This window comes from Chionomys nivalis, chromosome 4 (assembly GCF_950005125.1).
Source record: "Chionomys nivalis chromosome 4, mChiNiv1.1, whole genome shotgun sequence".
Classification (NCBI taxonomy): domain Eukaryota; kingdom Metazoa; phylum Chordata; class Mammalia; order Rodentia; family Cricetidae; genus Chionomys; species Chionomys nivalis.
Genome location: NC_080089.1, coordinates 44215830 through 44238769, shown reverse-complemented (window position 1 = coordinate 44238769; position 22940 = coordinate 44215830). Strand labels below are relative to the sequence as shown.

Sequence of the window (22940 nt, the reverse complement as noted above, 5' to 3'; positions counted from 1 at the left end):
CCAGTGTTGCTCCTTGGCAGGGCACCTCTTGTTGCTCAAGGCCATGGAGCTGGTGCTGGCTCCAGAAAACAGCAGGTGGTTGGCTTGAACTGGTTGATTCTGCCACCAGGGGCTTAGGGGTGACAGCAATGAATCACACTAATGGCAAGAGGCGGCCATTCCCTCCTCTCTATGGCCTGAAGTCAGGTATTTTCAAAGCTCCTCCCCTGGCTTGGGCAAACACACCTGACCTTTCTAGCTTTCCCCGGGCCTCAGGGGGACAGGGTGCAGAGCAACCAGGGACAAGGTGAGCACCAGACTGAGCTGGAGAGTTCTCCATCCTGTGGAGGGCAGAGCCCTGCCTCTGGGGTGGGGGGTGGGGGCAGAACCCCTTGACCTTGGGGTGTACTTCAGCCTGGCACCCTCTTCCCACCTCTGTTGCTAGCATTAAGTTTTGCTCTCTGCCTATTCCTCTCTTCCAAGAATAGTCTGGTCAATTCTAACCTCCATCCTGCAAGAGGCTGAGGGCCATAGCGTTTGCTGACCCAGGTACAGATTAGTGGCTTTAAGAATGAGCAGCAACAACTTTCAAAGAGGCTTCAACATCTTCGGGGACAAGTTCATGTGAGATGGGGAGGTTCTGGGAGTTCAAATTTGGAGAACCCTCAAGGTCACTGAGAACAAGGGACTCATCAACCCTTTATTACAGTAGTCCGTAGCTTTCCTCTCCAACCAAGTAAAGTTACCACATTAAACCAAATCACAGGGACTGGGGATATAGCTCAGTCGACCATAAGCTCACATCGCATGCACCAAGTCCTGAGTTCAAACATCAGAACACATCTGTAACCCCAAGTCAGGAGGTGGAAGCAGGAAGACTGGAAGGTAAGGTCATTCTTAGCTAAATGTTTTGCTTTTGAGTTTGAGGCCAGCACGGGCTATTGAGACCCTGTCTTAAAGAAAAAAACATAAAACAAATCACAAGTAGAAACAGGTATAGGGTATCAAAGGCTGGGTAGCCTGCAGGGCCCCACCCTCCTGAGGTTGCGGTGTTGATGTGAGTGTGGGAGGGGGTGGCTCATGTGAAACCCCACCCCTGCATCTGTCTAGACCTTGGTAGATGTCTAATTATACATCTATATTGGTTTTGATGGCCAAGTTTTCCGTCTCTGTGGGTCTGGTCTGGACCTATAGGAGCCTCCTCAGGGCACAGCCAGGGGTGCAGTCTAACTAGGTCACTTCCTGAAGGGACATGACCAAAAAGCGAGTTGGGGAAGAAAGGGTTTATTTGGCCTATACTTCTAGATCATAGCCTATCATTGGAGGAAGTCAGGACAGGAACTCAAGCAGGGCTGGAACCTAGAGGCAGGAGCTGATGCAGAGGCATGCTTACTAGCTTGCTTCACATGGCTTGCTTGACCTGCTTTCTTATAGAACTCAGGACCACCAGCCCAGGGATGTTACCACCCACCATGGGCTGCCCCCCCCCCCCGGTGATCACTAATTGAAAAAAATGCATTCCGGCTGGATGTCATGGAGGCATTGCCTCAACTGAGGCTTCTTTCTCTCTGCTGACTCTCGCTTGTATCAACTTGACACAAAACCAGCCAGAACAGCAGGCAAACTAAGTGGGTGCTTGCAGACACCTTGCAAAGCCCGTCACCATTTTAGACATAGGAAAATAACAGTTACTGCCTTTTGTTGGTGTCGTGAAGGAAGGTCGGAACCTCTCATCGGACTTCTTCAAAGCTTAATGCTTTGGTTCTAGTAATGCCTGCACAGTACCCACAATCCTTTGTGTGTCTGGGGCCTCTGGGGGTCTCAGTCCCCTGCAAGGACAGGAATTCCCTGATGCCTGAGTGTGCTGTGAACGGAGCTCAACTGCTTCCTTCCCAAGTCCACATGTGACCAGAGCTATTTAACACCTGCCACCCTGGCTTGACAATATTAGGCTTGGGCCCTGCTGAAACACTCCATCTTTTCCGAGTCCCAAGGGGCAAAACACACCAAGGGCAGAGGGAAGGGCAGGTGTGGGAAATGCACCAAGCAGGCCTTGAGATCGTTAGCAAGAGAGTGAACCCATCTGCTCCCTCAGACCTGTGTCGTGCAGCCCTGTGGCCGGAAGCAACTCAGAACCCTCACTGGACCTATGGAGGTTCTCTTGAGACCCTAAGATGTTCCAGACAGTCTCGGGTTAGAACAAGGCTTATTCCTCCCCCTCTAGCTAGGAGTTGTGTCTTACCCAAGACACACAGAAGGCTGGAGACTGGGCTGTGCTTGCTACCTTCAAATGAATCCACCTGCAGCTGTGTTTGTTTGGCCAACAGTACTTAAAAAAATAGCACCAAACTCAATCAGAATGTCTTTGGGAGGCTTGCAGGTTCCTTTCTACATTATTGGCACTATGTCACTTTATGTGACCAGGGCTCTTTCTACTCTATGGAACTTGCCCTGCTGTGAGAAGAACCTGTGACCAGCGACCTGTAGAAAGGGAGTAGGGGAGATGGGATCCAAACCCAAGCTCTAGGAACCCTTTGTGAAAGAGGCCCAAATGCCTGGCACCTCCCCAGCACCCTTCAGTCTTGACCTCCTCCCTCTGACTGGGGACAGGCTCTCTTGTCCTTTAAGGTCCCCAAACCCTCAGACTCTCGGAGGAAGGAAAGCCAATCAGAGCCACCACGAAACAAGGTTTTATTTACTTATTTTTCCGTTGTCAGAGGATAGATCACAAGACAGAGATCAGCAGTGTACACAGTGTGGCTTGGTGAGTTTCCAAGGGAATACAATGGACAGGTGGGGCAGGGTTTGGTTTGAGTTTCTACTCTGATGACCTTTGACTTCTAGCCTTGGCTGTGCACCCAGGCTGTCCATACCCTGTTGGTCTCTGACCTGCAACCCTGCAGCTCCTGCACCCTCCCATCCTTTTCCACTCTGACCCTTGACAGGTGGAGGAAAGAAACTGCAGTGGCTGCCAGATCCACCCCGCTCTCTCTGCTGCCCATCCCTTCAGCCATCCCTGCCAGACACCTTCTTCAGAGAAGGAAGGAATCCTCGGGTCAAATGAACTGGGCTAGAAATGAAAGTCCCAGAAGCTGAGAAGGTGGGCGAAAGTAGGAGGATTCCAGAATCTGCGGGGTTATTGCTCAAAAGGTATGTGAGGGGCTCATTCCCAGAGGCAAGAAGCCCTGTGCCTGGAATCCTCCCCCGCCTCATGTTCCCTTCTGCAACAGGTAGGACAGACTGGAGCGCTGCAGGGGTCACCCTAAAAGGATAAGGACCCCAGTAGGCCTGGAGGGAGGCCATCTTTGGCCTCTCCAGCAGCTGACAGACCTTTGAAACGGATGTAACCTTCCTCTGAGAGGTAGCAAGCTTCCTCTGAGAGGAAACACAGAGGATATACACCTCTCAGTCCCAAGACAGCTGGGGACTCCTGCCCTGGGCACAATTCTCCCTCAAACCTAAATCCAGAGATGGAATAGGGCTTCTCAGGGGCAGAGCAGACTGCAGAGAGCAAGAGGAGATAGAGGCCACAGGAGGGCACAAGGCATGGATGGCAACATGGCCCAGTCCCTCCCGGGAAAGGGAACACACACAGAGTTCACAGGAACAATGAAATTCACGAATGAGTAGCCACAAGACCACAGCCGGCAGACACACACACACATAGACACAGCCCAGAAAGGGGCCAGACCCCCGGCTGTGGTGAGAAAGGAAGGGCTGTGAGTGTTGGGTCTTTAAGTACAGGACTGGAGTTAGTGGGGACAGGGAGAGGCGCCGGGAACACGTGTTCTTGGCTTCTCCTAGGGAAGGGTCTGGTCTGAAGCAGCCGGTTTTCTCAAGCCTTGGCACCAGCTGCTAAAGGATCAGGCGCTGGCCTAGGCTTCTGGAGGCTGCAGAAGCAGAGAATTCACATTAAAACCCCAGATCCTTTCTGGGACCCATACCCGGTCCTCTCTCCACCTTCAGCACAGACCCTTTACCCATTAACCAACCCCCCAGATGACATGCCCTTGAAGCCCCGAGGTCCGGTGAAGAACATACGAGCCTGGGAGGCAAGGAAGATGGAGGCTGGATAGGCTTCCTGGGCTGGAGTTGTTGACAGACCCCTGTTTAAGTGGTTACATGTCTTTAAGACATCCATTCTAAAGATGGATACAGTGAGCCCTGCTTTGCTGCCCGGGGCTGACATGTGGCGGTGCAGACACTGCAAGGAATTAAAATACTACACAGGTTCACGGAAGTAAAAGTCTGGTGTCCATGACAAGACATTTTTTTTTGTTTTGTTTCATTTTTTGCTTTTGTTTGTTTGTTTGTTTGTTTGTTTATTGAGACAGAGTCCATGGGAGCCCAGACTGACTTCAAACTCACTGTTGGCCAGGGTTGACCTTGAACTTCTGACCTTTCTATCTCTATCTCCTATGGGCTGGGTTTACATGTATACCCCGCTATATCTGGCTTGAGAAAGCCTTTAATTTGCAACTTTAGCTAAAGTTATGTACTTGTCTGGTAAGCCTTATTGTGTGGAGTCTGGGGCAGAAGTGAGGGGACAAAAATGGCTTTCTTGCCTTTGTATATCCCAGGGTCTGCTCTCCAGACCACAGCTTAGTGGCTGCTGTGGGCGACCCTAACCTATAGCCACAGAGACCTAGACTCCGGGCCCAGCTTGTCACACACTGTCTGTGTTGGCTGGTTTAGTGTCAATTTGACGCAAGCTACAGTTGTCTGAGAGTAGGGAACCTCAATTGAGAAAATGCCTCCAAAACACAGGGTTGTAGGCGAGCCCAAAAGGCATTTTCTTAGTTAGTGAGTGATGGGGAGGGCCCAGCCCATTGTGGTTGGGGACACACATGGGCTGGGGGTCCTGGGTTCTATAAGAAAGCAGACTCAGCGAGCCATGTGGAGCAGGCCAGTAAGCAGCACCCTTCCATGGTCTCTGCATCAGCTCCTGCCTCCAGGATCCTGCCCTGTTTGAGTTCCCCTGTCCTGACTTCCTTCAATGTGGAAATAACCCTTTCCTCCCCAACTTGCCTTTAGGTCAAGGTGTTTCACTATAGCAATATCAACCCTGACTAGGGCACTATCGGAATGACTTCTCTGACTGCATGTTTTTCCATTATAAATGGGGCCGGCCCTGCATGGCCTATGTCTTGGGGTAGGCTCCAGGGGTTCCTATAAGGCCAGCTGACTGGAAGATTTATCTAACTGCTATGTAGTCTCTGACACACCCTACAGTAAGCAATGGAAATGAACACACGGTGAACCCCAAATGTTGAGGACAGTTGAAGGTATGGGGGGGAGACATATTATTTTCCCTATTTTTGAGTAGTATTGGAAAGTTTCATAATAAATGTGTGTGCACGCACATGCGTGTGTTTAAGTGGTTTTCAGCTCATTATTAGTGTCACTTTGATATGGAAGTTTCACTAAATGAGCCCCACCCAACTCACATCCCTGCGGTAGCTGGGACAGCACCACGTGAGCCTGACCCCAAAGCTGTTTGGAAGCCTTGGTGCCCTCGCTAGGCATGCTGTGTTTGGGTGAGGACCACCTCTGGACATCTCTGGGACTGGGCTGTCCACTGTCCCTCCCCCACCTCTGGGAGACCCTCAGAGTAAATGAACTGATAAGAGAGTCCCATGGAGAAGTTGGCATTATGCCAATGCCCAGACTCAGCAAAGAGTGGTGAGACAGCAGGGGACTGGGTACGGACCGTCTACCTTCCTGCTGGAGGCTGCGCTTCAGTTCTCGGACTTCTGGGGCTCCGCAGCTGGAAGAGAAGGCAGACTGATAAAGAGGGAGGCTGCTCACCTAGGGGGTGCACCATGCTGAACCCTTGCTGATGCCTGATACTAGGATTTGGGGTCACGGACCTAGGTTGTTAAAAACGGTAATGATGGCCACCTATGGGGCTTAGCACACGGGTAGAGATGGAGTCCGCTAGGTATGAACAGGTACTCAGAGACAAGGACTATCACCGGTAGTCTGTCTCTTGTTGTGACTGTTTGACAGGAAATAGCAAATAGCAGAAAGGAGCTTAGTGTGGGTTTTTGTTTTTTTTGTTTTTGTTTAAGCTGGGGCAGTATGGAAGGGAGTGGTTTCCAGGATGTCAGCAAAGATAAAAAGTTAGCCAGTTACTACTCTAACTCTCTGAGCTCCCAGGCTTTCACCTTAGCCTTTGATTCTCCAGTTTTATTAGAACTATAGAGATTTACTTAGAACTGCCTTTAGTGGTAGCAACAGAGCCATTGACTGGGGAACAGACCTCTCTCCAGGCTACGGCCTCCAGGCACTAACAGTTGCAGCTCACAGCACAGCCACTGTGAGGAAGGTAAAGCAGTCCCTGGTACGGGTGAAGAGCTAACATCACAGAGGTCCTGGAGAGCCCTCTCCTGGCTCTCAGAGGCATGTCTGCTGAACCCCAAAGCAGCTCACATCACCCAGTCTGTTCCCTCCCCAGACCTTGGGAAGACCCTCTCCTGGCACCCTTTCCTGGCAGTTACCATTTGTGGTGATGAGATTCTCCACCTGCGCCTCTTCATCCCCTGGAGCCCTATGACAAGAGGAGAGATACATTCTGTCACCGGTGTCCAGGGCAAACCACAGAGCGTCCCATTCTCTTCACTGAAGCAGGGCCTCTGGAGCCCGTCCCCTCCGAGTCCCTGAAGGATTCACTCTACCATGGGTCACGTGAAGAAATGGAGAAGTCAGGACTGATGGGGACACAGGCAAAGAGAACTTATGGGTACCCTTCAGGGTCTGCTCCTAGGCAGGATTTGGGTGTGCCTCTGGTTTTTGAGGCCCATGGCCACCATGGCTGTTTTAATAATTGGAGTGTAACCCAATGTGGTATAGAAAGAAGGTCAGGTGCCTATGCAGTGCACAGAGCCTCGGGAAGAGATGAGAAACAGGGACAGTGTATTGGCCCTGCCCCTCAGAGCAGCCATGAGGTCCTCTGCTTCCCCCTTAGCCAGCCTAGCTGTCTCAAAGACCTCCAGACAAGGTTCAAGCCCGTCTGACTCAGCGTTCCTATTTACCTAGAGGTCCACCCTCCATGTCATGACCTCTCCTTTGTTCCAAAGTCACTTGGAAATCCCCACATCCACACCTCGGCCTCCCACATTCGCTCTCTGAGACAAACGCCGGGTTTGCAGCACAGTCCTTCCCTGTCCCTTCTGCTGTTGTCCCCATTGGCCACAATCCCGGCACTCTTACCTGGGCTTCTGATTGAAACTGCACTTGCACCTGCGGCCTGAAACACAAAGAAACCATCCAAGGTCATGCTCCCAACAGCAGGTCAAGGTCAAGCTCCCAGCTGGGACGTGGAAGATCTACCGTGAATCTGTATAGGCCAAAGGCACAGCCAGATACAGCCAAAGGACACCTGCACTACCGCACAAAGCAACTCCAGGTAGGGGGCAGGGATCAACTGAGGCCAGGAGCGGCGGTTTATATGGCAGTGTGTGTCTGAATAGCTGCTCCTCAGTGGCGGTGCTATTTGTGGGCGGAGGAAATCTTTGGGAGGTGGGGCCTAGTTAACCAAAGTGGGTTGTTGGGGTGAGGTCTTGCATGTGCTTCTGGTTATACCCTGAGCTTTCTGTTTCCTGGTCAGCCTTAATAAGAACAAGTCAAAGCCTGCTACCATGGACCAAGCTGCCCCACCACTGCCTGCTCACTATGATGAACTTTGCCCTTTCATACGGTGCGCAAAAATAATCAGGGTGGGGCACTCAGTGCCACACTCATGGGGAAGCACATGGGGACACGCTGCTAGGAGCACTAGGAGAATGGCATCTGTCTCCTGGGATGGGCGAGCTCCTGCCCTAGGGATGCAGAGAACAGCTTGCTCTTTTTAGCTCTGTCCTCACCTACATTTTTCTGAGCTCATCTTTCTTGTTTTACCGAGCACTTACTACATGCCCCACCCTGTATTGGTCCTGGAGATACCATAGAGGCAGACCTGTCCCACAGACAAAACGGCTGAGCTTCTACACTGCCCCCCATCTGTCTAGCAGCCACGGAGAAGAGGAAACAAGCTTACTCAGGATGAGGAGTATCCCAACAGAGAAGAGGACCACAGCAAACACCAATCCCCCAATCCTCAGGGTCTGGTAGTCTGCAAAGGAACCAGGGATGAGAGGTGGAAGAGAGGCAGGGCCAGGAGAACACGTCTGCCCCCCCTCCCCCAGCTCAGATGGGGCCACGCCCCAGGGCTGCTGGGCTCACTCACCATAATAGAATGGATCCTTTTCTTTCTCCTTCTCAGGTGCTGCGAAAGTAGACAGACATGGTCAAGAGGAAGGTAGTGGTGCTTTCTGTGATGCCCTACCTGTTCCACAGCTCCCCGTCCCCACTAAAGGACCCTTGTGAAACAGGATCACTGGGCAGAGACACAGGAGATCATGGAAGATGGGTTTCCTAGGCATAGGGGCCAGGGCCTGCAGCAGAGATGACTCAGCCTCAGTGGGGTCCTGAGGTTGCAGCAAGGTCTTTATTTATTTACTCTAGAGGACAGGTTGTCTATCATCTAGTGACAAATGGGGAAACTGAGACCAAGCGGTCTCATGACTTGCACATATGGTCAAGGTGAGTAATTGCAGTCTAGGCTGCAAATCCACAGGAGCCCAAGGTTCCTGAAGAGATTAACAGAAGGTCAGCTGGACCCATGTGGGGAACAGTGGGGACACCTCAATTAGGATCTGTTTTTCTCTGGTCTCTGTCCAGAGGTGAAGCTGCCTCTCAATCCTAATATTCAAAAGGGCCAGAACCTTCTACCAGAAAGGGCTACAGCTGCCAGCTTGGTATAAGTAGGCCCTAAAGGACTCTTACCACTAGCCAGGACTGCAGGGGCCAGCAGGCTGCAGAGGATCAGCACCGTCTGCATGGTGTCTGTAATAAAGAAGGAAGACATTACTCCAGGGACAGAAGACCTTCCTCCTCAAGCCATCACCCTGACCCAGGCTCATTCCAGCCTTAGCTGTGCGGGGAGTATGTGTGACCTGAGGTTACTTCAGATCACGGGGACCACTGTACCTACTGTGTGACCTGAGGTTACTTCAGATCACAGGGACCACTGTACCTACTGTGTGACCTGAGGTTACTTCAGATCACGGGGACCATTGTACCTACTGTGTGACCTGAGGTTACTTCAGATCACCGGGACCATTGTACCTACTGTGTGACCTGAAGTTGCTTCAGATCACGGGGACCATTGTACCTACTGTGTGACTTGAGGTTACTTCAGATCACCGGGACCATTGTACCTACTGTGTGACCTGAGGTTACTTCAGATCACCGGGACCACTGTACCTATGTGTGACCTGAGGTTACTTCAGATCACCGGGACCACTGTACCTACTGTGTGACCTGAGGTTACTTCAGATCACCAGGACCACTGTACCTACTGTGTGACCTGAGGTTACTTCAGATCACCAGGACCACTGTACCTACTGCAGGATCGGACTCTCAGGGAGCTCTGCCTGCTCAATTCTGTTATGCCAGATGAGGCAGAACACTGAGCAGACACTGTCATAGGTCCCTGCTGCAGGTCTGGAACTGATAGTAAATGACCTTCATAGAAGGAGCAGCAGGGACAAGGTCATATGATGGTTCAGTAACTTAAAGCCTGACACCCCAAAGGCTTTGGAGATGATCCCCCCAGCGTCTTTCTTCCAGGCCATCTCTGCCTCGTTAAGTTTGGGGGCTCCTGGTCCAGCTCTCACAGTCAACAGGCCTTTTTAAAAAAGATTTATTTATATTTTATTTGTGTGCGTGCATGTGTGTCTATGCATGTCTGCTATATGTGTGCAGGTGTCCCTGAAGGCTAGAAGATCCAGGACATCGGATCTCCTGGAGCTGGAGTTACAGGCAATTAGGGTGTCTGGTGTGAGTGCTGGACCTGTGGAAGAGCAGTGAGCGTTAGTTAAGCACTGAATCGCACTGAGCCGTCTTTCCAGCCCCTAGGAAGGGTTTTCACCAGTCATGTAGTACATCAAGGGGTGGAGGTGCTTTCTGTTCCCCAAACTCTATGGCAAACCCTGACATCCATATATGACCTTAAGTTGTCCTCCATGCTGTTTTCTCTGTATTCATCAGTTTTTCCTAGAAGACAAGGTCACCAACTCCCAAAAGGTGACTTGATTCCATAAAGGGAACGTGGACAGATGTTCCTGAGCATCAGCCCCCAGTCCCTCCTTCCCTGGAAGACACTGCATGCTCCACCACTGAATCCTGGGGATGGGGTCGGGGGAGGACCTGGATGGAACACACAGGACCAGTTGGCTTCATCCGAGACATCTATCAGTGGAGTTACACTCATTAGTCTCAGGGTCAGAGAGTTATACAGAGTGAGAGGGGAGAAGAACTCAAATCAGGAGTGTACAAAGCTGCTCAGTCTTTTCCAGGTAGGGTTAGCCTGGGTACAGCCTGGCTAGTATGGCCCAGCCCGCACTCATTCTAACAAGTGGCTCAGCTGCCATTCACCAGTCAGACGCCAGGGGGCAGCATAGCTGTACCTCTAACCATGCCTAACCAGATGTAAGCGGTGGAAAAAGAATAATCTCCCACTGTATGAATGTATACACCTGCTCTTCTTAAAACTGTCCTTGACACATATATCCAGTCACGTTGCTTAGTGTGGTTTTATGCATATCTAAATGTTCAGAGTCTACACGGGGGCATGTGTATGCATGTGGAGCCAAGAGATCAACATGAGACATCTCCTTTCTTTCGTGAGACAGGGTCTCCCTGACCCTGGAGCTGACAGATTTGATTTAGTTAGATTGGGTGGCAGAAAATCCCAGCAATTCTCCTCCTCACCTTCTCAGTGCTGAGACTCAGTTAGCTTCCACTACACCCTCCCCCCCCCATAAGTTCAAGGGATTAAACTATGGTCCTCAAGCGGAGGGGCCAACACTTTAGTAACTGAGCCATCTCCCCAACTCCTCATAAAGCTTTCAAAGAAATTTTTAGCTTTATAATTTTAATATAATATTTAGTCTCCTGAGACTTGATTTGATCAACATCGTTCTGAAGTTTTATCTACACTATTACATAGAATCATAGTTAATTCATGTTTAACATGTGATATTTCATTGTGAAGGCAAATTACTATGTAGTGATCCATTCTCTTGTTGATGGATGTCTGGTGTCTTTAAAAAGATATTGCTAACTCTAAATGATATAGTTATGGACACTTGGGTGCGTGCTACCCAAAGCACACCTAAAATCAAGAGAGTTTTTTTTAAAAAAAAAAAAAAAAACAATTTTGAGCACCCACTCTTCAAAGGAACAGGATTGATGTTACAGACCAGCACAAACATACATTCGCGGATACTAGAAAACACGGCCACCAAACAGCATTTACTGTGAATGATGTACTTCACTGTTTTGTTTCTTTGCAAGAAATACAATGCAGCCCCTTGACAAGTCTCTCACTGCAGCCCGGAAATGATGGCCTAGAGTGAGCATAGCTCTGAAGTCACAGCTCGGGTTGTCAACTGCCACCACTACACAGGTTCAGTTGTCCCCTGTGGAGGTCATTCCCGTCTTAACAGCCCATCAAATGATGTGGTTTGTCTCTGCTGCTCTCGGTCCTAAGCAGTATCTGACATTATCAGATGTCATCATTTTTATTAAGCTAAAGGCATAAAATGTGGTGTTAAGCCGGTCACTTAACACTGGGTGTTCATTGCTTGCATTTCTTCATAAGTGATGGGATGTTCCCATCCTTTTTCTTTTCATTTTCAAACCATTTTCTCAATTTTGACACTGAACTTCAGTTATTGAATATTCTAATATCTCCTCTCGGTCCATGACTCTTCTTTTTACTTAATTTATTTTACTGTGTGTGTGTGTAGGTCAGATGACAGCTTGCGGGAAGATGGTCCTCTTCTACCACATGGGTCATGGGATCAAACTCGGGTAGTCAGGTTTGGAGGTGCGCACCTCCATCTCTTGAGTGTCTCATTGGCCCTGTTTTCATGAGAACTGTCGTGAAAATACCTGCAGGAACTGACATTCTCCTGATTCCAATTGCCTCAAGATTTATAAGCTTTTTTTTTTTTTTTTTTTCATTTTCCAGGACCTTGCCAATATTCTCTGTGGCACCTTCACATAGGTGCTAGATCCATTCAGGGTACATTAAAAATTATATTGCTATTTTAAATACTAACATGTTAAGTAGTATAGAACAAAACAACTGATTTTTATCTATTGGTTTTAAATACAGTAATCTTAAGAGTTTTTATTTCTTTTTTATTTATTTTTTTAAAGATTTATTTATTATGTAAACAATGTTCTGTCTGTATGTATCCCTGCAGGCCAGAAGAGGGCACCAGATCTCATTAAGGATGGTTGTGAGCCACCATGTGGTAGCTTGGTATTGAACTCAGGACCTCTCAAAAGGGCAGCCAGTGTGTTCTTAATCTCTGAGCCAGTGCTCCAGGCCCCTATTTTCTGGTTTTTTGTGTTTTTTTTTTTTTTTTCGAGACAGGGTTTCTCTGTGTAGCTTTAAAGCCTGTCCTGGAACTAGCTCTTGTAAACCAGGCTGGCCTCAAACTCACAGAGATCCACCTGCCTCTGCCTCCTGAGTGCTGGGATTAAAGATATGCACCACCACTGCCCAGCTAAGATCTTCTATTTCTAATAATTTACCCAGATACCTTTGAGTTTTCATTGTGGACAGACTTTGTAAATGACAGAGTGGTGTTTCCTGCTAATTAGCACACGGGTTATTTCTAGTTCTTGTCTTTGCACACTGACTAAGACTTAAAGTGAAATGCAGTATAGAAACAATGATCTCATATACATATGCACACACATGTTTACACACATGTACACAAATTTGGTCTTCTTACTTCTTACTGATCTCAAATGGAGTTCTAATGGTTTGAAAATTCTTCTTTAAAACTGGGTCTCCAAGATGTTTGCTTTATATTAATTATGAATAAGTAAGTGATTTTTATATATAGGGTTTCCCCTTTTAATCAACCAAACAATTTTTTGTTTTGTTTTGTTGCTTTTTGTTTCTCTGTGTAGCCCTGGCTGTTCTGGAACTGGCTCTGTAGACCAGGCTGACCTCAGACATCTGCCTACCACCTCTGCCTCCTGAGTGCTGAGACTGAAGGCATGCACCACCACCACCCAGATCAAACAAATAGTTCTGTATATGAATTACTAATGTTAAATCTGGGATAGAACCAATGTAATATTTAAAGACACAGACAGACTTGGTGTTATTCTCCTTAGGATTTTTGCACTTCTGTGCATGTGCGTGAAATTGGATAGTAATTTAATTTTACTATATTGACCTTGCATGGTTTTGGTTATGTGCTGTGATTTCTAGAAGCTAAAGGTTTGAGAATGCAATCCTCACTCACGTCAATGCTATTTGGAAGTTAACTCTTTTGGGAGGAGCTATGGTTTGAACTCGAAATGCCCAACCTCCATGGGTTCATGTGTTAGAATACTTGATTTATAGCCTGTGACATTCTTTTGTAAAGCTGTGGAACTTTTAGTAGGTGGAGTTTCTCTAGAGCAGTGGTTCTCAACCTTCCTAATGCTGTGACCCTTTAGTATAGTTCCTCATACTGTGGTGACCCCAACCATAAAATTATTTCATTTTTTATGTCATAACTGTAAGTTCGCCACTGTTATGAATCATAATGTAAATATCTGATATGAAGGATAACTGATAAGTGACCCCAAGGGGTCACGACCCACATGTTGAAAACCAATGCTCTAGAGGAAGTGGGTCACTGGGGGTGGGACTTGATATTAACAGCCCCACCTCACCTCCCATCTTCTCTCTGCAGCCTGAGTGCCAACGCTGCCACACCCTTCCTGCCATGACAGACTACCCCATTACACTGTGAACCAATGTAGTTCTTCCTTCTTTAAACTGCTTCTCGTCAGTTATTAAAAGTTATATTCTATATGTGCTTAGACTATTGTGAGTTTCTTTGGTGAGAAGTGACATTTGCTGAATAAACACAATCCTTTCCATTTTATGTTAATGAATTTGACAGTCTGATTTACCCAAAATGAAACCAGAAATCCTAAAATATGCCATAATTAGGAAGGACTTAAGAAATTCACCTCCATGCTTCCACCATAATCTACTAGAAAGTTTTAAATTGTTTTATCATCCATTAGCTGGGTCTTTTAGGGACTAAAAAGTGGTTTTCTTTCTTAAAAGATTTATTTATTTATTATGTATATAATATTCTGTCTGCATGTATGCCTGCAGGCCAGAAGAAGACACCAGATCACATTATAGATGGTTGTGAGCCAACATGTTCCTGGGAATTGAACTCAAAACCTCTGGAAGAACAGCCAGTGCTCTGAACCTCTGAGCCACCTCACCAGCCCCCCATATAGTGATTTTCTTGATGTATATTTCATTTTTGTATAATAGTTGCTAGTTTAAAAAAATCCTATGAAATAGGTATTAGGATTTATATGATTTGATCACACTCAGCGACAGGTATGGCGGCCATCCAGAACCTTGTGTTGGGCCTATTAAGGACTTGGGAACCCTGCAGAGAGGCCCAGGTGATAAAGGTCTCAAAGCCAGCCATGAACTACCAAGTAAGCAAGCTTGGAAGCAGGTGGCCTGGCCTCCCATGACCTCTACCTGGATGGGGAGCCTGGCTGCAGCCTCTTCAAATGGCCTGAGCCAGACCTGCCCAGCTAAGCTGCTCTCTGATTACTAACCCTCAGAAAATACGCAACATAACAAAGGTCAGTTATTTAAGGCTGTGGTCTGGTGGGTAATCTGATAAGAAACAGATACTATAACTCAGTCACCAGGAGAATGGTCCACTATTCTGTTAACTCTGAGCCTCCCTTCAAATTGTTTTCCTTCTGGTGAAGACCAATTTTTCTTTTAGAATATCCTTTAATAAAGACATATTCACTGTAGACCCTGTTTCTGTGTGTCTGCAGACCCTCTTTCTGCCTCCTTCTCTGTATTTAGTGTTCTGAGTTTCACTGAAGTCTAAATGTGGGTTATTTCTATGAATTCTGTTGTGTTTCTTTTGTCTGTTAGCTCATCCTTCTCCTAACCAACTCTCAGGCTTCATCTCCTCACACAATTCCTCTTTTGCATTCATCCTCTCTTTTTTTTCAAAATGGTTTTTCAGTATGATTTTTAAATATTTATTTATCTTATGTACATGGTGCTCCATCTGCAGGTACACCTGCATGCCAGAAGAGGGCATCAAATCCCATTATGAATGGCTATGTGGTTGCTGGGAACTGAACTCATGATCTCTGGAAGAGCTGTCTATGCTCCTAATTGCTGAGCCCTCTCTCCAGACCCCTATTTCTCTCTTCTAAGATTGTGACTTGGGAATGTGTTGGACGCCTTTACTCTGTTCTGCAAATCATCAAGCTGCTCGTTCATATTTTCCACTCCCTGGCTTTCCTGCACTACATGCCGGGTAATTGTTTCCAAATTATTTCTTTTCTCCCTTTAGCTGTGTTTAATCTGCTGTTTCACTTCCCACTTAATTCCCTATTTCAATGATTGCATTATTTCGATATGTTCTGGTTGGATCTTTTTCTAATATCTTGGTCATTTAATTAGTCTTTGTTGCCTGTTCATTTTTAGGATCTTATTGTTTGCTTTTGACATTGTTTTTAGTTTTTATTCTTTAATGTTCTGTATCTGCTAATTTCAAAGTCCTGAATTCTTAGGAGCATAAATTGCTTTGTGGTTTCTGTGATTTGGTTTTTCTTGGTTCCTTCCCAATACACATACAAACACACACATACACTCACACCCACAAGCGCACACACACACACGCACATACACACACACACACATGCGCATACACTACTTTGGTTTAGTAGTCTTTGATTGTGAACTCAAATTTGTTATATTAAATCTGTGGGAAATTCTGAGATTTTGTTTTTCTTTTCCCCCTGAGGACTGAGAGTAGCCAATACCAACCTAGGAGCAGGTTGGCCCCTCTCACGGGTCAGTCTAATGAAGAAGTCATGGGTGGTTCCTAACCCTGCAGGCTCCGTGTTTATTAGTCTCCAAAAGGCAACAGTGCCTACTGGCATCACTCTCCACAGCTCTATTTCAATTTAGTTCACACTTCACATAATTGTGCTACTTTGATTTCATAGGATTTTAGTCAGAAGGTTTATTTTGGTTTTTAAGTTTAAGTGGTGTTTGGTAATGTAGAGAAGAGTGACTGACTGGTAAGGGCACCTTTCTTCCTTCTTGTGGGGCAAGCCCCATGACAGCAAAGCTGGGACCACTGTTTTACAGTAGAAAAATCATCGTTCAGCCGCTCAAACGGACTTAAATCTACTGGTCAAAGAGAAAAATAAGCACTCAGGAGGCAGAGGCAGGCAGGTCTCTGCGAGTTTGAGGCCAGCCTACTCTAAAGCGAGTTCCAGGACAGCTAAGGCTACACAGAGAAACCCTGTATTGAAAAACAAACAAACAAAAAAAGAGGGAAATAAGTTGTATGTACCTGTTATGTGTGAAATCTTCCTTCCTTCCTTCCTCCTCCTCTCTCCTTCCTTCCTTCTTCCTTCCCCTCTGTCAAATTTATTGCTACTTCCAGATCAAGTTCCATCTCAAATTACACAGTCAAAATATATCTGTGCCTTGTTCAGAGAAGCCCAGACTGAAAAACTGGAAGGAGGGGGAACTGACATTAAAATCCCTCAATGGGGCTCATGCATATACTCCTAGCACTCAGCAGGCTGAGGTAAGAAGGTTCCATGAGTTCAAGGCCAGCCCAGGCTACATAGAGAGACCTTCTCTCATAAGTAAAACAAAATTCAATCAACCCTTAGGGGCCTTCATAGAACAAAGACCCTGCTGTTCCTAAGGACAGTCTAACAGGGGACCTGGAGGTACCCACAGAGGAGTTGACATTTCAGTCAGGCCTTGAGAGCAGGATGGGATTTTGATAGACAAACAGGGGTGTGGGGAGAGGGAGGTGAGCCAAGGCAGTGAGAGGGAGCAATGGAAAGAAGGGACGGCAAAGAGAATTCCAGTTTGATTTAAGCTGAATCTCACAGTGCTTCACTCAACAGTGGCTGCCGGCAGCGTCTTCCTAGAAGGCATCAAAATGAGGCCAGGTCCACTGGTGATGTCTACATAGCACAGGAGGAGACTGTGGCAGACACCCTCCAAAACAGTGACTAATCCAGTCTGGCTGAAGCATGACGGGTGGGTGGTGAGAACCCCGATAAGACGGCTGGAGCCGGAGTATGGAGAACGGAGAATGCCGAGCTCCAGAGTGAGGACCTGCCTTTGTATTCTAAAGCAGACATCTGCGATCAAGCTGCAGAGCGCTGACAGAAACACAGTCATAAATCAGAAGTGACTGAGTCTCAGTCCTCCAAGCTGCTGCTGGGGCCTGGGCTATGCCAGCAGTCCCCCTCAGCATGAATCTCCTCCAAGGTCGCCTCTTGGCGCCTAGACTGCATTGAAAGATCACAGCCATGGTACAGCTGGCGCTGGCTGCGTGTCCAGTGGCCAAACCACATACACAGATGCCTTTGTTCCTCCACTAACCAAGGAATTCTATCCTGGCCTCTTCTCCCCCCATGGTAAGGCTCCTGGCTCGTCCTGCCCTTTCAAACTCTGCATTCCTTTCTTCCTCCTTACAGGATGGAAACTAGGCACACACGCAGGCACGCAGGCACGCACGCAGGCACGCTGGGGGCTCAGCTGAGGTGGGAGGACCAAGGTGGGGGAGCATAACAATTACACTTCCAGAGTTTGTGGAACAGATGGGGGGAGAGAGAACTATTCAGTTGGGGGACTAAGCCAGACAGGCGTGCATAAAACTGGGAGGGAGGCTCAAGAACATTCCAGGCCTCTCAACATGCGTACTGGGAAGGTCTCGTTTTGTGGCTCTGCACCCCTGGCTGGCTGGGACAGGGCACCTGAGCCGTTATCACTGCTGGAGTTCAGGACTCTGTCCCATTTTAGCATCCTGATCAACACTGCTCTAGACCATTCTGTCAGATCTACGCAGCTTCCTTTCGAGGCCAGTATGAGGAAGAATTCCGCCTCTGTTTCTTCTCCTTCCCATGATCCATTCTATCCGTGGCCCGGCAGGCGCACAGCCACGCTGCAGCTGACAGCGGCCCTTCCATGTTAATCTCCTCTCCCGCCATCCTGCTGTTTGCGCGGTCACCCGCCTCACGTGCGTGCGGAGAACGCAATCAGAAGAGTTCCTCCAGCGATTATCTTTCCACACTGAGTCACATAATTTCACTTAATTGCTGGGTAAAAGCTGCTCAGGAAGAGACGCCACCAGTTGGTGATACGGCAACATGCTGTATTACTTCTGATTCCATGCAGCAATGAGATAGGCCAGAATGCCCGCTCTATTGTGCTGTAATTTGACAAACATTTCTCTTTACAAGGTAGGAGCTCCAAATGGGGGGAAATTGCCTCGCCCTACCGGCAGACACTCGTCCCTTCCCTTGCATGGCACCCTTTGCCTTTCTGCAGACTCAGCCCCTAGAGGATGCATCCTGGGATCATCACAGCCTGCTTGGATATCCCAATGAGATGTCAGGTAGGGCATATCCAAGAGGTAGCCTCCAAAGGGCGACAGAGTTCCTGAGCCCCATGGGTTAAGTTTACAGGTTGCCTAGGCTGTTATAAGAGACCATGGGACATGATTTAGCTTGGGGTATCTCCACATCTTTCAATGATGTCATGAGTAAAGGCTGTGCCCAGTACAGCACATAGACAAAATGTGAAGGTTCCAGATGGGTGTGGGGTCGTAGCAGGCCAGACTGGGATAGAATGAGACAAAAGTATCTGCCTTTAATTTGGAAGACTGGGATCTGATGAGGGAGACCTGATTTAGCTGCCAGTCATGGGTAGAGCCTGGCTCGAGGACCCATGCCTTTGACTCTGCCTGCTGTTTTGATGAACAGAGGCTGAGAACAGTCAGCCTTGTATCAGGAAAGCTGGGTGGCTCTGGAGAGTTCCTGGAGGCAGCCTAGCAGGCGCCAGGGCAGCAGGGGCAGGGAGAAGCAAACTGACAGGCTCCTTTGGCTGGAGACTGAACGTGGGTTGGAGAAGCAAAGTTGGGGAGGGGGTTAAGGGAGTACCGCTGGCTTCTGGGACATGAGGGAGTTGGTACAGAAAGGGCCTCTGAGAGATACAACCTAGCCCGGAGCTTTCTCCCACAGAGGAACAAGGCTGAGGAGGCCTTAAAAGGAGCAGGCCAGTGCCTGGAAGTTCTCGCTTGACACGTGCAGAACAGACCATTCTTAGGAATGCAAGACTCCGCTAGTGTGTGTCCAACTGGTCGGTCTCTGATTTTTAGCCCTTGGCTTCTTTGTTATTCTCAGCAGCTTGACCTTGCACTATTTACAGCTATAACATGGGATGGCCGCTTGGCCCAGCCTCCACACAGTCAGAGTTATGGCAAAGACCAGTTCTCATCACCCACTCACTCCTCTGCGGGATGAGAAAGACTCTCCTGAAGGCCGTTGTTAGCATCACACCCATTTCACAGGGAGAGAAACTGGGGCAGGAAAAGTGAGTGAGAGCTGGATTCTACACGTCTACCTTGCTCAGTCTGCCTCTCCATTGGTGGAGGGAGAGTAGTCTTCCGGACATGAGTGGGCAGTCCTTGGGGAGAGCCAGACAGCCCCAGATCACAGAGGAGGGCTTCCATCCCCCACAGTGGACTACCTGCACTGTGGCTCTATGATGGACCCACATCTCCTTGGCAGGTGCCACTCTTCTCCTTCCTTCCCAATCCTGCAAACTCTGAGACCTAACTGCCTAGGGAGGGGGTCAGATGAACTCCTCAGGAAAGGGTTCTGCTTTCCCCAGCCAAGCTCCCAGCTTCTCCCCTTCATCCATATTCACAGGAGCGAGAGGGACAGCAGGGTGCAGAATGCCTGCCAGCTCACCCCGAGTGGGAACTGAGCTGTTTGTTCAGGAGGGTGATTTTTTTTTTCAAGACAGATTACAAGTCCATGCAGTTCACTAGGCGAGGGTGGGAGTAGGGAGTCAGCTGATCATCCTGCCCATTTCTCAAGGCTGCTACAAAGGTCAAGTGACATAACACGTGTGAAGGAGTCTGGAAAGCTGCAGAGCCCCGTGATCGCAATATGCAACATTTATCAGGTGCTCATGCCACACAAGCATAGTTCTACATGGCTTGCTTCAAGAACAGGATAGTGACCTGGGAAGTGGCCACCATGGCGACTATTGTCATTATGCCAACAGGCCAACTAAGGAGGGAAAGTGTTAACTATCTTCCCAAAGCTCTACATGCCAGATTCAGTCCCAAGTACCTGGCCCCTGAGTCCCCGCTGGGAACTAGTTAGTGTCCCCGCTGGGAAGCACTTAGCTCTCCTGTGTCTACAGCTCAGGAGCCCTAGGTCTCTCAGGAGCCCTAGGTCTCAAGAAAGCAACGGGAGCTCTGGGAGGCTTTCCTCCTGCGACCGTATGAAGATATGGTGGCGGTATGATCTCAATCTCTTAGATGGATGCCATGGCCTTTGAGTGGACACAGTTGCTGTCTGCCTTCCACAGCCCCGCTCTTAGCACTGCTCTCCTCCTGGGAGGGAGCCTGACCTACAGCCTCATCTCCTTTGCCCTCAGCCTGAAGTCTGCTGAAGTTTGCCCCTCACAGTCTCTCTCGGCAGGAGACTTCAGTGTCTCCTTGCTACCTGAGACGTCATAATTGAGGAACGAAGAGACAGAAAAGCCTGGTGGTGAGATGCAAGGCTGGAGGCATGGCACGTGTGCTGACGTGCGTGTGTGTGTGCATGTGTGTGTGAAGAGAGAGAGATAGGGTGTGTGTGTGTGCGTGTGTGGGAAAGAGAGAGAGATAGGGCGTGTGTGTGTGATGGTGTGTGTGTGTGTGCGTGTGTGTGAAAGAGAGAGAGAGATAGGGTGTGTGTGTGTGTGTGTATGAAAGAGAGAGAGATAGGGTGTGTGTGTGTGTGTGTGGAAGAGAGAGAGAGATAGGGTGTGTGTGTGTGTACGTGTGTGTGTATGTGTGTGCGTGTGTGTGTGTGTAGCTAAGCAGGAAGCTGCCAAAAGGGGCAGGGAAGGGGTTCCGATGGATACTAGGCCATCTGTCCCCCAGGCAGCAGAGCTTCTCAAGAGCTTCTCAAGCTCTGTGAGTAACTGTCCCTGCCTTGCCTGGTTGAGGACAGGCTCCATTTCATTTCTGTGCAATGAAGATAGATCAGTGTGTAGCCTGGTATGGTGGCACACACCTGTAATCCCGGAATTCAGGAGATGGGGACATAAAGATCGGAGTTCAGGGTCATGCTCAGCTACAGTGAGTCTGAGGTCTCAGGTATACAGTAGTCTCACGAATCATGGATTTCATGAGACCCTACCTGAGAAAGGACCTGGCACAGTACTAGCTCCGTAGGCATCACCTGTTGGACTCATTACAGTTGGTATTGCCTAGCTCTGTCCTCTCCTCCCTTCCTCCTTTTCTGCCTTTTCCTGGAAAATAGGGACATGGAAAAGAAGAGGGGCCATGAAAAGTCCTTTTATTATCTCTCTCTTCTTCCTTGCACTGTCCTATAAACACTAGAAGGTTCTAGTGTCCTACCCTGACATGAGGCCAGGAGGGCTTGGCGCAGAGCGGACACTGGTTCCCTAAGCTCTGCCACATGATCAACAGCTGTTCCCAGGGCCCTGAAACAGGTGACTCAAAGAATATGCTGGAGGAGTCAGAGAATAGGGTGCTGACTAGGACCAGGAAGCAATCTCACTGGCAGGCAGGTCACAGGATGGGACTGAAGTGGGCCTGGGGACTGAACCAGCGGAGAGGACAGGAAAAACCGAGGGGAAAGAAGACTGCAAGGAACACTGAAATCTACACATGAGGAAACTCCAACTCTCTCTACCACTGTCCTCCCAACAGGGTCGTTGTCTGACAGTCTAGCTGGGCTCCCTCGGCCATGCCCCTGACTCCCTAGTTACCCAGATGCTCTGAAGAGCAGAGAAAGGAAAACACACAAGGCTGGAGCCTGCACAGGAAAAGTCAACAGACAGCTGTTGTGCAGGAGAAAGCACCTCAACTGTTCCCTGGCAGTGGGGCAGTGTTAGGCACAGCAGTGTCCCAACCCTTGAGGTCCCCAGGCTCCTCTAGCTAGCAAGGCCAAGCTTCTTCCTTTCCAAGAGCCCTTCAGAAAGCCTGCCTTCTGCAAGAGGCCATTTCAATGTGCCCCTAGGAGGACTGGGTCTCGAGGTGCATAAGTCAGGCCAAGTCAAATTCTCTATGACCTGGGGACTATTCCTAAGATGTTCCTGGCCCTTCTGTTTCCTTGGGCTCAAGGAGTCTGATGTATCAGATCACAGACTCTTATCCTTTAGCCCTGAACCCTCCAGTGAGCTGAAGCTGGACTGTGGTCCTAACCAGCTGTAGGGGATACTGTCCATTGGAGCTCAATCCAGAGCCAATACCAACAGAACCAGCAGCCTAGCAGCTGACAGCCTTCCATAAGGGGCATGTAGGGACTGATCACTTGTGTCTCATCTGGTGAGAATTTTAGGGCATGGAGCTGAAAGGAAGGCGTCTTCTCCCATAATACCATCTCCGACACAGACTTTTTATGTCAATACATTTACTTGTGAAAGAGAAATACTCCTGATGCTAACAGCCGCTGATGCCCTAGCCGGGGTACTTATTCGAGTTCATTTCTGTATGACTGAGATGCAGAGTCATTGTGGAAGAGGCTGTGATTTGAGAAAGAATGTCAGTTTTATCATTCTAATAACCATGGCCACCTACTGTTGTCTGGACCCCTCGCGTATCCGCCTGACTATTCCACCAAGCAAGAGAGACAGAGCCTGGCCTGATGGAGCCATGATCTAGCCATGTTCCCAGGCTGTCTTCTCCCTCCCCGATTCCAGTCTCGTTCTAGAGCTCATCTGTAGTCACTCTGAGGGCAACAACCCTTTAGTCTGTTCCTTGCAGTCTGCTATC

At 48.6% G+C, this 22940-nt stretch overlaps 1 protein-coding gene across 2 annotated transcripts in view; it reads right to left on the bottom strand.

Annotated features, from left to right (window-relative positions):
* Nucleotides 1-2653: 2653 nt before the first annotated feature.
* The window catches only part of Fxyd6 (FXYD domain containing ion transport regulator 6), a 28386-nt gene continuing 8099 nt past the window's right edge, over nt 2654-22940 (bottom strand). The window contains exons 2-8 of one of the 2 annotated variants that reach the window (XM_057767044.1): nt 8806-8865; nt 8207-8245; nt 8018-8092; nt 7192-7228; nt 6480-6529; nt 5690-5746; nt 2654-3869 (exon numbers count right to left, since the gene is read on the bottom strand). In XM_057767044.1, the coding sequence (XP_057623027.1) occupies nt 5718-5746; nt 6480-6529; nt 7192-7228; nt 8018-8092; nt 8207-8245; nt 8806-8860 (285 nt within the window). In that variant the 5' untranslated portion in view covers nt 8861-8865 and the 3' untranslated portion in view covers nt 2654-3869; nt 5690-5717. The remainder of the gene's footprint in view (nt 3870-5689; nt 5747-6479; nt 6530-7191; nt 7229-8017; nt 8093-8206; nt 8246-8805; nt 8866-22940) is intronic. The other variant, XM_057767043.1, reaches the window with a different exon arrangement.